Source organism: Hemibagrus wyckioides, linkage group LG23, assembly GCF_019097595.1.
Source record: "Hemibagrus wyckioides isolate EC202008001 linkage group LG23, SWU_Hwy_1.0, whole genome shotgun sequence".
NCBI lineage: Eukaryota > Metazoa > Chordata > Actinopteri > Siluriformes > Bagridae > Hemibagrus > Hemibagrus wyckioides.
In genome coordinates this window covers 20331850-20345866 of record NC_080732.1, presented here as the reverse complement: position 1 = coordinate 20345866, position 14017 = coordinate 20331850, and the positions used below count along the sequence as shown (strand labels likewise).

The 14017-nt window shown below is 36.4% G+C and overlaps 1 protein-coding gene across 2 annotated transcripts in view; it reads left to right on the top strand.

The window, feature by feature from the left end:
• The first annotated feature begins 423 nt into the window (after positions 1-423).
• Positions 424-14017, top strand: part of tbx20 (T-box transcription factor 20) — a 31886-nt gene continuing 18292 nt past the window's right edge. For both annotated transcript variants that reach the window (XM_058375969.1, XM_058375970.1), the window contains exons 1-3: positions 424-894; positions 3586-3817; positions 4405-4569. In XM_058375969.1, the coding sequence (XP_058231952.1) occupies positions 765-894; positions 3586-3817; positions 4405-4569 (527 nt within the window). In that variant the 5' untranslated portion in view covers positions 424-764. The remainder of the gene's footprint in view (positions 895-3585; positions 3818-4404; positions 4570-14017) is intronic.

The following is a 14017-nucleotide window of genomic DNA, read 5'->3' as shown; positions in this document are numbered from 1 at the left end:
TTGCGGCTTTGTAGCTCTAATAAAATTCAACTCTAGCCTTTACAAACCTCACAGGATTTAAGAGTGTATTATAAAATGATTAAACAGGTTTAATATAGAATTCATGTATTATTATTTTTATTATTTTATTATGTGATCAAGTGTACTTAATATGTAAAATATTGAGCCACTTAATATAATAATAATAATAATAATAATAATAATAATAATAATAATAGTGAGGTGTAGACAGGTTATGAAGTGTTAAAACTCGGAGGATGTTTGTGTCGCGTTCTTGACTGTTTTTTTCTCAGTTGATGCAGAAGGACCGAAAAATGTGGGCGGTGTCGTGAGAGCCGTGACGTAGGCCCCGTGCAGCTCGTGGATTGGTCAGGGTGATTTGTGAAGTTAAGGAGACAGAGTGAAAGTACAGGGTCAGTTTGATGAACAGAGACAGAGAGAAGAGTAAAAATAAAGTCTGGAGAAAATGACGCGCAGCCGCAAATAACCGACATTTACAGCGCAAAGAGCCGAGACCTGAGCTTACACACACACACACACAGGAAAACATCTAACACATTCTCACACCCAGCAGTTGATTTTTGGTTTTGTTTTTGGGGTTTATTGGTTTTGTTTTTTTGGAAATTGGGAAGAAGTCAGTCCGACTTTTTGCGCTTTATTTCTCCGATTTTCTTTTCTGGAGATTGAGACTGTTTTTGGTTTATTTTTCTACCTTTCATTTGGTTGATTATAATTTTGTGAACCTGGTGTTATTCCGCGGTGGTATGATGGAGTTCAGCCCGTGTCCGAAGCCGCAGCTTTCCTCAAGAGCCAACGCTTTCTCCATCGCGGCCCTCATCTCCAGCAGCTCTGCTAAAGACAAGGAGAGCGAGGAGAACACCATCAAACCTCTGGGTAAGAGCCTGAAGCTCCAATACAATCATCTTCCTTTCATTAGGATTTTAGAGTACATCTTTAAACCTAGTAATCTTTAGAGGTCAGTGACTTTCAGTAAATTATTTGTAAAGATGACCACACTAAAGTTTCTGCAGTGACAGTGTGGTGTCTTTATTTCTGAATCTCTGCTTTAATTACACTTTATTCTCCATCAAAACTATTCACACAAAGCCCACGCGCAGGAAACACACCTGATTCTGATCTTCAGTGGTGAACTCAAACCTCACTTCACTTTAGATTAAATTCATAACAATAAAATCCCTTTAATAAAGCTGTAGACAATATGAAAATAATGAGTAGATTTTATTTGTCCGCTGTACAGACACGGGTTCGGGCTCGGGTTCGTTTTAGACAGACCGCAGAACAGGTTCTAGAACCAGAGCGAAGAAAACCCGGATTTGGTTCCCTTCAAAAAAAATTTAAATATTTTTTTTTCTTGCGAACTAAATAAATATTTCTCACTTAAATATTTACAGCGTGTAGAATTTTATCCTCAGTGAAATTATTCTAAAAAAAATATGCCTGATCCAAAATTGTTCTTCATATTATCACCGCCAGGAACCATCACCAGGAACCTTTTCTGACTCCTGACTCCAGTGAGAAAGAAAATCATGTTTTTAAAAAGAATCTGAATGATTATTTTATAAATCATTGTGATGATGATGATAAAACTCTAAATCAGTGTGATGAGTTGGAGCTGATGTCAAGCTGCTTTCAGGACGATGTATGATCAAATCCGACAAAAAATAAAATCAAACTCTTAGAGACGGATTTATATCCACAGAGAGAAGAAGTGTGTGTGTGTGTGTGTGTGTGTGTGTGTGTGTGTGTGTGTGTGGTAGCGGAAAATAAATGAATCACATCTTTTTTCTCGCATGAGGCTCCAGCTTGTGGGTTTTATCTTCTAAATGCAGGATGTGAAATACCCAATAAAATCTACATATATAAAAATAAATATAGAGTTTAATTCAGACTGAAACAGACTCTAATGATCCTGATGGAAACTTCTCCTAGGTGAGTTAAAACCCCGCGCTGTTTGGGATGAGATTTTATTTCCAATTCATATTTCAGGGAAAAGCTGGATGTCGGCATGTTAAAATGTATAAAATGATGAAAATAGATAAATAATTATAAAAATGTAACAATAAAATCAAGTAGAGTTTGCTTTATTATAACTGCTAGTCATAATAATAATAATAATAATAATAATAATAATAATAATAATAATAATAATAATAATAGCCTTGTTATGTTGCTATTTATTTGACAATAAATTATTTGAGCCTTACATGACGAGTAACTGTATCAGATGTTTGTTAATTTAACATACAGATAATAATTAAAAATACTTCATAAATAATGAAAGCTGGAGTGAAGATGAGTGCGGTAAATATTCTGCAGGTAAAAAGCTTCTGCTGATTTTATTTGACATCGAACTGATTTGTTTGTTTGTTTGTTTTTAAACAATCCTATAAAAGTCGCCTTTGAAGAGACGCGTTCGAGTTGATTTTAACTCATTAAATATAAGATCATTCAGAGAAAAGTGGAATTAATGTTAGAATAATGAGCATCTTAATGTCACGTGACGCAACAGAACTCAAAAGAAAATGATAATAAAAGAGAATGATGGGCAATTCTACACAAAACAAACTCTGTTTCATTTAAAGTTGATAATGTTCACTTTTTATGTTGATTTGTGTGTTTATGTTTTTCTGAAAAAAATTCTCACTCGTTTAAAAAGTATGTAATAATGAAATAATATAAATTAGTTTCAACCAATTAATTAGAATGTTTTTTATGTCTATAAAAGAGTCACCACAAACAACAACAACAACAACAACAACAATAATAATAAGAAGAAGAAGAAGAAGAAGAAGAAGAAGAATACATATGATACAGGCTACAGGCTATAATGGAAACAAAAATATAAATCGAAGTGAATAAAATCATTTGGATCTTCTGTACGTGGATTAAATGTGAGAGATAAATAACACAAAAAGAGAAACCCTTCAAATAAAACGAAATTATTTTGTTAAAAATAAAAAAAAATAAAAATATTACAAATCTTTAAAAAGTGTGGGTGAATTCTTGTTAGGAGATACAGTATCTATATTATAAATATTTTTTTAGCTTCAAATTAAATAATAATATTAAGAAGAAGAAGAAGAAGAAAAAGAAGAAGAATACCCTGAAGGCGGTGATGTCAGATACACTCTATTATTTTATATAGATTGTGTTTAGCTTCCGGTAGGACTCGAGCTCTGGAAATAAAAATAAAACACACATTTGTAGATTTATTCAGAGAACCTTCAAGGATTCTAGAGTTCTTCTGGCTTGTAGAGTGCAATCACATTAAATATTATTTTTATTATTATTATTATTATTATTATTATTAGTGGTTGTGGCATTTATAATATGCTCGTGCGTGTCTGATTATCTGATTATTAAAAAGTTTGTCGCTTTGATTAGGTTTGAATTAAGATTTAATGATTAAAACGTTGTTTTTGTTTGCGCGTGATCTGTATTTAATCTTTATTTGATTATTTGTGTTCCGTGTTTATCTGTGATTATTTATCCGCGGATGTTGTGTAATTGTCGGCTTTGCTTCTGGAGCTATTTTACGTGTGATGTTTTTGGTTCTGCCTCCAGAGCAGTTCGTGGAGAAGTCTCGGTGTGTGGACCGCGGCGCTGCGGGTGGAGGTGCGGGTGGAGGTGTGGAGGCGGAGGCGGAGGTGGAGGTGAGCACGGAGCCGCTGATCCCCTGCAGTCCCGCGGTACCGAGTGAACACATGGCCAACATCAGCTGCAGCCTCGAGACCAAAGACCTGTGGGACAAATTCCACGAGCTCGGGACCGAGATGATCATCACCAAGTCGGGCAGGTGTGACGTCACACATGATACACGTTTAAGGGTCATAATCTTAGTTGAATATAAAGGGACGTGAATAAACACCGCGCGCGCAGATTTAATACTGTCGGGGTTTAGAATCGGTTCTGATTCGGTTAAAAGCTAATTCACATCAATGTTCAATAAATATCACACAATAAACACCGCGCTTCCTGTTTACACTACACTGATTTCATAAAAAAAAAAAAAAAAAGATGAATTTTGGTAAAACCATCTACGTCTAATAAAGTGTGTGTTTTTTCACTGTATTCTTTAAAAATAGGTTTTATAGATTTTAATAGTAATGCATGGTATCTGTAAATATATCAATATAATTATAAATATAATTCTAATTTATTTAAAATTCTAAATATATAAATAGATAAATAGTGAATACTCTCTCTCTCAGTGAGATGAATATTAAAGCTGAAAAATGTTTCATCTGTTCTTTCTGTTCCTGTTCCTTCTTTCTGTTTCTTTGTAGTGTTCCTGCTCTCTCAGTGTTCTCACACATTTTAAAGTAAAATAGATTTTATAATGTGTGTGTGTGTGTGTGTGTGTGTGTGTGTGTGTGTGTGTAGGAGGATGTTTCCCACTATCCGTGTCTCGTTCTCGGGAGTGGACCCGGACTCTAAGTACATCGTGCTGATGGACATCGTTCCTGTGGACAATAAGAGATATCGCTACGCGTATCACCGGTCCTCATGGCTGGTGGCCGGTAAAGCCGATCCTCCGTTACCTGCCAGGTGAGACGAGGCTGTATATCACTACTGATGGCTTACATATATTGCCTTAAAGACATGCCCATATTCGGCCTTGAAGACACGCCCACTCTGCCTGCTCTAATACACACTATTTAAAGTGGTGTGAGTGTTAGTGTTAGTGTGTGTTTGAGTGTTAGTGTGTGTTAGTGTGTGTTTGAGTGTTAGTGTGTGTTAGTGTGTGTTAGAGTGTTAGTGTGTGTTAGAGTGTTTTAGAGTGTTAGTGTGTGTTAGTGTGTGTTAGTGTGTTAGTGTGTGTTAGAGTGTTAGTGTGTGTTAGAGTGTTTTAGAGTGTTAGTGTGTGTTAGTGTGTGTTAGTGTGTTAGTGTGTGTTAGAGTGTTAGTGTGTGTTAGAGTGTTAGTGTGTGTTAGAGTGTTTTAGAGTGTTAGTGTGTGTTAGTGTGTGTTAGTGTGTTAGTGTGTGTTAGAGTGTTAGTGTGTGTTAGAGTGTTTTAGAGTGTTAGTGTGTGTTAGAGTGTTAGTGTGTTAGTGTGTGTTAGTGTGTGTTAGTGTGTGTTAGAGTGTTAGTGTGTGTTAGAGTGTTTTAGAGTGTTAGTGTGTGTTAGTGTGTGTTAGTGTGTTAGTGTGTGTTAGAGTGTTAGTGTGTGTTAGAGTGTTAGTGTGTGTTAGTGTGTGTTAGAGTGTGTTAGAGTGTTAGTGTGTGTTAGAGTGTTAGTGTGTGTTAGAGTGTTTTAGAGTGTTAGTGTGTGTTAGAGTGTGTTAGAGTGTTAGTGTGTGTTAGAGTGTTAGTGTGTGTTAGAGTGTTTTAGAGTGTTAGTGTGTGTTAGAGTGTTTTAGAGTGTTAGTGTGTGTTAGAGTGTTTTAGTGTGTGTTAGAGTGTTTTAGAGTGTGTTAGTGTGTGTTAGAGTGTTTTAGAGTGTTAGTGTGTGTTAGAGTGTTTTAGTGTGTGTTAGAGTGTTTTAGAGTGTGTTAGTGTGTGTTAGAGTGTGTTAGAGTGTTTTAGTGTGTGTTAGAGTGTGTTAGAGTGTTTTAGTGTGTTAGAGTGTGTTAGTGTGTGTTAGAGTGTGTTAGAGTGTTTTAGTGTGTTTTAGAGTGTGTTAGTGTGTGTTAGAGTGTTAGTGTGTGTTAGAGTGTTTTAGTGTGTTTTAGAGTGTGTTAGTGTGTGTTAGAGTGTTAGTGTGTTTTAGAGTGTGTTAGTGTGTGTTAGAGTGTTAGTGTGTGTTAGAGTGTTTTAGAGTGTTAGTGTGTGTTAGAGTGTGTTAGAGTGTTTTAGTGTGTTTTAGAGTGTTAGTGTGTGTTAGAGTGTTTTAGAGTGTTAGTGTGTGTTAGAGTGTGTTAGTGTGTGTTAGAGTGTGTTAGAGTGTTTTAGTGTGTGTTAGAGTGTTTTAGAGTGTTAGTGTGTGTTAGAGTGTGTTAGTGTGTGTTAGAGTGTGTTAGAGTGTTTTAGAGTGTTAGTGTGTGTTAGAGTGTGTTAGTGTGTGTTAGAGTGTGTTAGTGTGTGTTAGAGTGTTTTAGAGTGTTAGTGTGTGTTAGAGTGTTTTAGTGTGTGTTAGAGTGTTTTAGTGTGTTAGAGTGTTTTAGAGTGTTAGTGTGTGTTAGAGTGTTTTAGAGTGTTAGTGTGTGTTAGAGTGTTTTAGAGTGTTAGTGTGTTAGTGTGTGTTAGAGTGTTTTAGTGTGTTAGTGTGTGTTAGAGTGTTAGTGTGTGTTAGAGTGTTAGTGTGTGTTAGAGTCTTTTAGAGTGTTAGTGTGTGTTCGAGTGTTTTAGTGTGTTAGTGTGTGTTAGAGTGTTAGTGTGTGTTAGAGTGTTAGTGTGTGTTAGTGTGTGTTAGAGTGTTAGTGTGTGTTAGAGTGTTAGTGTGTGTTAGTGTGTTAGTGTGTGTTAGAGTCTTTTAGAGTGTTAGTGTGTTAGTGTGTTAGAGTGTTTTAGTGTGTTAGTGTGTGTTAGAGTGTTAGTGTGTGTTAGAGTGTTTTAGAGTGTTAGTGTGTTAGAGTGTTTTAGAGTGTTAGTGTGTGTTAGAGTGTTAGTGTGTGTTAGAGTGTTAGTGTGTGTTAGAGTCTTTTAGAGTGTTAGTGTGTGTTCGAGTGTTTTAGTGTGTTAGTGTGTTAGAGTGTTTTAGAGTGTTAGTGTGTGTTAGAGTGTTAGTGTGTGTTAGAGTGTTTTAGAGTGTTAGTGTGTTAGAGTGTTTTAGAGTGTTAGTGTGTCTTAGAGTGTTTTAGAGTGTTAGTGTGTTAGTGTGTGTTAGAGTGTTAGTGTGTGTTAGAGTGTTAGTGTGTGTTAGAGTGTTAGTGTGTGTTAGAGTGTTAGTGTGTTAGAGTGTTTTAGAGTGTTAGTGTGTGTTAGAGTGTTAGTGTGTGTTAGAGTGTTAGTGTGTGTTAGAGTGTTAGTGTGTTAGAGTGTTTTAGAGTGTTAGTGTGTGTTAGAGTGTTAGTGTGTGTTAGAGTGTGTTAGAGTGTTTTAGAGTGTTAGTGTGTTAGTGTGTGTTAGAGTGTTTTAGAGTTTTTTAGTGTGTGTTAGAGTGTTTTAGAGTGTTAGTGTGTATTAGAGTCTTTTAGAGTGTTAGTGTGTGTTAGAGTGTTAGTGTGTGTTAGAGTGTTAGTGTGTGTTAGAGTGTTAGTGTGTGTTAGAGTGTTTTAGAGTGTTAGTGTGTGTTAGAGTGTTAGTGTGTGTTAGAGTGTTAGTGTGTGTTAGAGTGTGTTAGAGTGTTTTAGAGTGTTAGTGTGTTAGTGTGTGTTAGAGTGTTTTAGAGTGTTAGTGTGTTAGTGTGTGTTAGAGTGTTAGTGTGTGTTCGAGTCTTTTAGAGTGTTAGTGTGTGTTCGAGTGTTTTAGTGTGTGTTAGAGTGTTAGTGTGTGTTAGAGTGTTAGTGTGTGTTAGTGTGTGTTAGAGTGTTTTAGAGTGTTTTAGTGTGTGTTAGAGTGTGTTAGAGTGTTTTAGTGTGTGTTAGAGTGTTTTAGAGTGTTAGTGTGTGTTAGAGTGTTTTAGAGTGTTAGTGTGTGTTAGTGTGTTAGTGTGTGTTAGAGTGTTAGTGTGTGTTAGAGTGTTAGTGTGTGTTAGAGTGTTAGTGTGTTAGTGTGTGTTAGTGTGTTAGTGTGTGTTAGAGTGTGTTAGTGTGTGTTAGAGTGTTAGTGTGTGTTAGAGTGTGTTAGAGTGTTTTAGTGTTAGTGTGTTAGTGTGTGTTAGAGTGTTTTAGAGTGTTAGTGTGTGTTAGAGTGTTTTAGAGTGTTAGTGTGTGTTAGAGTGTTAGTGTGTGTTAGAGTGTTTTAGAGTGTTAGTGTGTTAGTGTGTGTTACAGTGTTTTAGAGTGTTAGTGTGTGTTAGTGTGTGTTAGAGTGTTTGAGTGTTAGAGTGTTAGTGTGTGTTAGAGTGTTAGTGTGTTAGAGTGTTTTAGAGTGTTAGTGTGTGTTAGAGTGTTTTAGAGTGTTAGTGTGTGTTAGAGTGTTAGTGTGTGTTAGAGTGTTTTAGAGTGTTAGTGTGTGTTAGAGTGTTTTAGAGTGTTAGTGTGTTAGTGTGTGTTAGAGTGTTAGTGTGTGTTAGTGTTAGTGTGTGTTAGAGTGTTAGTGTGTTAGAGTGTTTTAGAGTGTTAGTGTGTGTTAGAGTGTTTTAGAGTGTTAGTGTGTGTTAGAGTGTTTTAGAGTGTTAGTGTGTTAGTGTGTTACAGTGTTTTAGAGTGTTAGTGTGTGTTAGTGTGTGTTAGAGTGTTAGAGTGTTTTAGAGTGTTAGTGTGTGTTAGTGTGTGTTAGTGTGTTAGAGTGTTTTAGAGTGTTAGTGTGTGTTAGAGTGTTTTAGAGTGTTAGTGTGTGTTAGAGTGTTTTAGAGTGTTAGTGTGTTAGTGTGTTACAGTGTTTTAGAGTGTTAGTGTGTGTTAGTGTGTGTTAGAGTGTTTGAGTGTTAGTGTGTTAGTGTGTGTTACAGTGTTTTAGAGTGTTAGTGTGTGTTAGTGTGTGTTAGAGTGTTTTAGAGTGTTAGTGTGTTAGTGTGTGTTAGAGTGTTTTAGTGTGTTAGTGTGTGTTAGAGTGTTAGTGTGTGTTAGAGTGTTAGTGTGTGTTAGAGTGTTAGTGTGTTAGAGTGTTTTAGAGTGTTAGTGTGTGTTAGAGTGTTAGTGTGTGTTAGAGTGTTAGTGTGTGTTAGAGTGTTAGAGTGTTTGAGTGTTAGTGTGTTAGTGTGTGTTAGAGTGTTTTAGAGTGTTAGTGTGTTAGTGTGTGTTAGAGTGTGTTAGAGTGTGTTAGAGTGTTAGTGTGTGTTAGTGTTTTAGAGTTTTTTAGTGTGTGTTAGAGTGTTTTAGAGTGTTAGTGTGTGTTAGAGTGTTTTAGAGTGTTAGTGTGTGTTAGAGTGTTTTAGAGTGTTAGTGTGTGTTAGAGTGTTTTAGAGTGTTAGTGTGTGTTAGAGTGTGTTAGTGTGTGTTAGAGTGTGTTAGAGTGTTTTAGTGTGTGTTAGAGTGTTTTAGAGTGTTAGTGTGTGTTAGAGTGTTTTAGAGTGTTAGTGTGTGTTAGAGTGTGTTAGAGTGTTAGTGTGTGTTAGAGTGTTTTAGAGTGTTAGTGTGTGTTAGAGTGTTTTAGAGTGTTAGTGTGTGTTAGAGTGTTTTAGAGTGTTAGTGTGTGTTAGAGTGTGTTAGAGTGTTAGTGTGTGTTAGAGTGTTTTAGAGTGTTAGTGTGTGTTAGAGTGTTTTAGAGTGTTAGTGTGTGTTAGAGTGTGTTAGAGTGTTAGTGTGTGTTAGAGTGTTTTAGAGTGTTAGTGTGTGTTAGAGTGTGTTAGAGTGTTAGTGTGTGTTAGAGTGTTTGAGTGTTAGTGTGTGTTAGTGTGTGTTAGAGTGTTAGTGTGTGTTAGAGTGTGTTAGAGTGTTAGTGTGTGTTAGTGTTAGTGTGTGTTAGAGTGTTAGTGTGTGTTAGTGTGTGTTAGTGTGTTAGTGTGTGTTAGAGTGTTAGTGTGTGTTAGTGTGTGTTAGAGTGTTAGTGTGTGTTAGTGTTAGTGTGTGTTAGAGTGTTAGTGTGTGTTAGTGTGTGTTAGTGTGTTAGTGTGTGTTAGAGTGTTAGTGTGTGTTAGTGTGTGTTAGAGTGTTAGTGTGTGTTAGAGTGTTAGTGTGTTAGTGTGTGTTAGTGTGTTAGTGTGTGTTAGAGTGTTTTAGAGTGTTAGTGTGTTAGTGTGTGTTAGAGTGTTAGTGTGCGTTAGTGTGTGTTAGAGTGTTAGTGTGTGTTAGAGTGTGTTAGAGTGTTAGTGTGTGTTAGAGTGTTTGAGTGTTAGTGTGTGTTAGTGTGTGTTAGAGTGTTAGTGTGTGTTAGTGTTAGTGTGTTAGTGTGTGTTAGTGTGTTAGTGTGTGTTAGAGTCTTTTAGAGTGTTTTAGTGTGTTAGTGTGTGTTAGAGTGTTAGTGTGTGTTAGTGTTAGTGTGTGTTAGAGTGTTAGTGTGTGTTAGTGTGTGTTAGTGTGTTAGTGTGTGTTAGAGTGTTAGTGTGTGTTAGTGTGTGTTAGAGTGTTAGTGTGTGTTAGAGTGTTAGTGTGTTAGTGTGTGTTAGTGTGTTAGTGTGTGTTAGAGTGTTTTAGAGTTTTTTAGTGTGTGTTAGAGTGTGTTAGTGTGTGTTAGAGTGTTTTAGAGTGTTAGTGTGTGTTAGAGTGTTTTAGAGTGTTAGTGTGTGTTAGAGTGTTAGTGTGTGTTAGAGTGTTTTAGAGTGTTAGTGTGTGTTAGAGTGTTTTAGTGTGTTAGAGTGTGTTAGAGTGTTAGTGTGTGTTAGAGTGTTTTAGAGTTTTTTAGTGTGTGTTAGAGTGTGTTAGAGTGTGTTAGTGTGTGTTAGAGTGTTTTAGAGTGTTAGTGTGTGTTAGAGTGTTTTAGAGTTTTTTAGTGTGTGTTAGTGTTTTAGAGTGTTAGTGTGTGTTAGAGTGTTTTAGAGTGTTAGTGTGTGTTAGAGTGTTTTAGAGTTTTTTAGTGTGTGTTAGAGTGTGTTAGTGTTAGTGTGTGTTAGAGTGTTTTAGAGTGTTAGTGTGTGTTAGAGTGTTTTAGAGTGTTAGTGTGTTAGTGTGTTACAGTGTTTTAGAGTGTTAGTGTGTGTTAGTGTGTGTTAGAGTGTTAGAGTGTTTTAGAGTGTTAGTGTGTGTTAGTGTGTGTTAGTGTGTTAGAGTGTTTTAGAGTGTTAGTGTGTGTTAGAGTGTTTTAGAGTGTTAGTGTGTGTTAGAGTGTTTTAGAGTGTTAGTGTGTGTTAGAGTGTTTTAGAGTGTTAGTGTGTGTTAGAGTGTGTTAGTGTTAGAGTTTTTTAGTGTGTGTTAGAGTGTGTTAGTGTTAGTGTGTGTTAGAGTGTTTTAGAGTTTTTTAGTGTGTGTTAGAGTGTGTTAGAGTGTTAGTGTGTGTTAGAGTGTTTTAGAGTGTTAGTGTGTGTTAGAGTGTTTTAGAGTGTTAGTGTGTGTTAGAGTGTTTTAGAGTTTTTTAGTGTGTGTTAGAGTGTGTTAGTGTTAGTGTGTGTTAGAGTGTTTTAGAGTGTTAGTGTGTGTTAGAGTGTTTTAGTGTGTTAGAGTGTGTTAGTGTGTTAGTGTGTGTTAGAGTGTTAGTGTGTGTTAGAGTGTTTTAGAGTGTTAGTGTGTGTTAGTGTTTTAGTGTGTTAGAGTGTTTTAGAGTGTTAGTGTGTGTTAGAGTGTTTTAGAGTGTTAGTGTGTGTTAGTGTTTTAGTGTGTTAGAGTGTTTTAGAGTGTTAGTGTGTGTTAGAGTGTTTTAGAGTGTTAGTGTGTGTTAGAGTGTTTTAGAGTGTTAGTGTGTGTTAGAGTGTTTTAGAGTGTTAGTGTGTGTTAGAGTGTGTTAGAGTGTTTTAGTGTGTGTTAGAGTGTTAGTGTGTGTTAGAGTGTTTTAGAGTGTTAGTGTGTGTTAGAGTGTTTTAGAGTGTTAGTGTGTGTTAGAGTGTTAGTGTGTGTTAGAGTGTTTTAGAGTGTTAGTGTGTGTTAGAGTGTTTTAGAGTGTTAGTGTGTGTTAGAGTGTTTTAGAGTGTTAGTGTGTGTTAGAGTGTTTTAGAGTGTTAGTGTGTGTTAGAGTGTTTTAGAGTGTTAGTGTGTGTTAGAGTGTTTTAGAGTGTTAGTGTGTGTTAGAGTGTGTTAGAGTGTTAGTGTGTGTTAGTGTTTTAGAGTGTTAGTGTGTGTTAGAGTGTTTTAGAGTGTTAGTGTGTGTTAGAGTGTTTTAGAGTGTTAGTGTGTGTTAGAGTGTGTTAGAGTGTTTTAGTGTGTTTTAGAGTGTGTTAGTGTGTTTTAGAGTGTGTTAGTGTGTGTTAGAGTGTTAGTGTGTGTTAGAGTGTGTTAGAGTGTTTTAGTGTGTTTTAGAGTGTTAGTGTGTGTTAGAGTGTTTTAGTGTGTGTTAGAGTGTGTTAGTGTGTGTTAGAGTGTGTTAGAGTGTTTTAGTGTGTTTTAGAGTGTGTTAGTGTGTGTTAGAGTGTTAGTGTGTGTTAGAGTGTGTTAGAGTGTTTTAGTGTGTTTTAGAGTGTGTTAGTGTGTGTTAGAGTGTTAGTGTGTGTTAGAGTGTTTTAGAGTGTTAGTGTGTGTTAGAGTGTTTTAGTGTGTGTTAGAGTGTTTTAGTGTGTTAGAGTGTTTTAGAGTGTTAGTGTGTGTTAGAGTGTTTTAGAGTGTTAGTGTGTGTTAGAGTGTTTTAGAGTGTTAGTGTGTGTTAGAGTGTGTTAGAGTGTTTTAGTGTGTGTTAGAGTGTTTTAGAGTGTTAGTGTGTGTTAGAATGTTTTAGAGTGTTAGTGTGTGTTAGAGTGTTAGTGTTAGTGTGTTAGTGTTAGTGTGTGTTAGAGTGTTAGTGTTAGTGTGTTAGTGTTAGTGTGTGTTAGAGTGTGTTAGTGTTAGTGTGTGTTAGAGTGTTAGTGTTAGTGTGTGTTAGAGTGTTAGTGTTAGTGTGTGTTAGTGTGTGTTAGTGTGTGTTAGAGTGTTAGTTTGTGTTAGAGTGTGTTAGAGTGTTAGTGTTAGTGTGTGTTAGAGTGTGTTAGTGTTAGTGTGTGTTAGAGTGTTAGTGTTAGTGTGTGTTAGAGTGTTAGTGTTAGTGTGTGTTAGAGTGTTAGTGTGTGTTAGTGTGTGTTAGAGTGTTAGTGTGTGTTAGTGTTAGTGTGTGTTAGTGTGTGTTAGTGTGTGTTAGTGTTAGTGTGTGTTAGTGTTAGTGTGTGTTAGTGTGTTAGTGTTAGTGTGTGTTAGAGTGTTAGTGTTAGTGTGTGTTAGTGTGTTAGTGTTAGTGTGTGTTAGTGTGTTAGTGTTAGTGTGTGTTAGTGTTAGTGTGTGTTAGAGTGTTAGTGTTAGTGTGTGTTAGAGTGTTAGTGTTAGTGTGTGTTAGTGTTAGTGTGTGTTAGTGTGTGTTAGAGTGTTAGTGTGTGTTAGTGTGTGTTAGTGTTAGTGTGTGTTAGTGTGTGTTAGTGTTAGTGTGTGTTAGTGTTAGTGTGTGTTAGTGTTAGTGTGTGTTAGTGTGTGTTAGTGTGTGTTAGTGTGTGTTAGTGTTAGTGTGTGTTAGAGTGTGTTAGTGTGTGTTAGTGTTAGTGTGTGTTAGAGTGTGTTAGTGTGTGTTAGTGTTAGTGTGTGTTAGTGTGTGTTAGTGTTAGTGTGTGTTAGTGTTAGTGTGTGTTAGTGTGTGTTAGTGTGTGTTAGTGTGTGTTAGTGTTAGTGTGTGTTAGTGTGTGTTAGTGTTAGTGTTAGTGTGTGTTAGTGTGTGTTAGTGTTAGTGTGTGTTAGTGTTAGTGTGTGTTAGTGTGTGTTAGTGTGTGTTAGTGTTAGTGTGTGTTAGTGTGTGTTAGTGTGTGTTAGTGTTAGTGTGTGTTAGAGTGTGTTAGTGTGTGTTAGTGTTAGTGTGTGTTAGTGTGTGTTAGAGTGTTAGTGTGTGTTAGTGTGTGTTAGTGTTAGTGTGTGTTAGTGTGTGTTAGTGTTAGTGTGTGTTAGAGTGTGTTAGTGTGTGTTAGTGTTAGTGTTAGTGTGTGTTAGTGTGTGTTAGAGTGTGTTAGTGTTAGTGTGTGTTAGTGTGTGTTAGTGTTAGTGTGTGTTAGTGTTAGTGTGTGTTAGTGTGTGTTAGAGTGTTAGTGTTAGTGTTAGTGTGTGTTAGTGTTAGTGTTAGTGTGTGTTAGAGTGTTAGTGTTAGAGTGTTAGTGTTAGTGTGTGTTAGAGTGTTAGTGTTAGTGTGTGTTAGTGTGTGTTAGAGTGTGTTAGTGTTAGTGTGTGTTAGTGTGTGTTAGAGTGTTAGTGTTAGTGTGTGTTAGTGTGTGTTAGTGTGTTAGTGTTAGTGTGTGTTAGTGTTAGTGTGTGTTAGAGTGTTAGTGTTAGTGTGTGTTAGTGTGTGTTAGAGTGTTAGTGTTAGTGTGTGTTAGTGTTAGTGTGTGTTAGAGTGTTAGTGTTAGTGTGTGTTAGTGTGTGTTAGTGTGTGTTAGAGTGTTAGTGTGTGTTAGTGTGTGTTAGTGTGTGTTAGTGTTAGTGTTAGTGTGTGTTAGAGTGTTAGTGTTAGTGTGTGTTAGAGTGTTAGTGTTAGTGTGTGTTA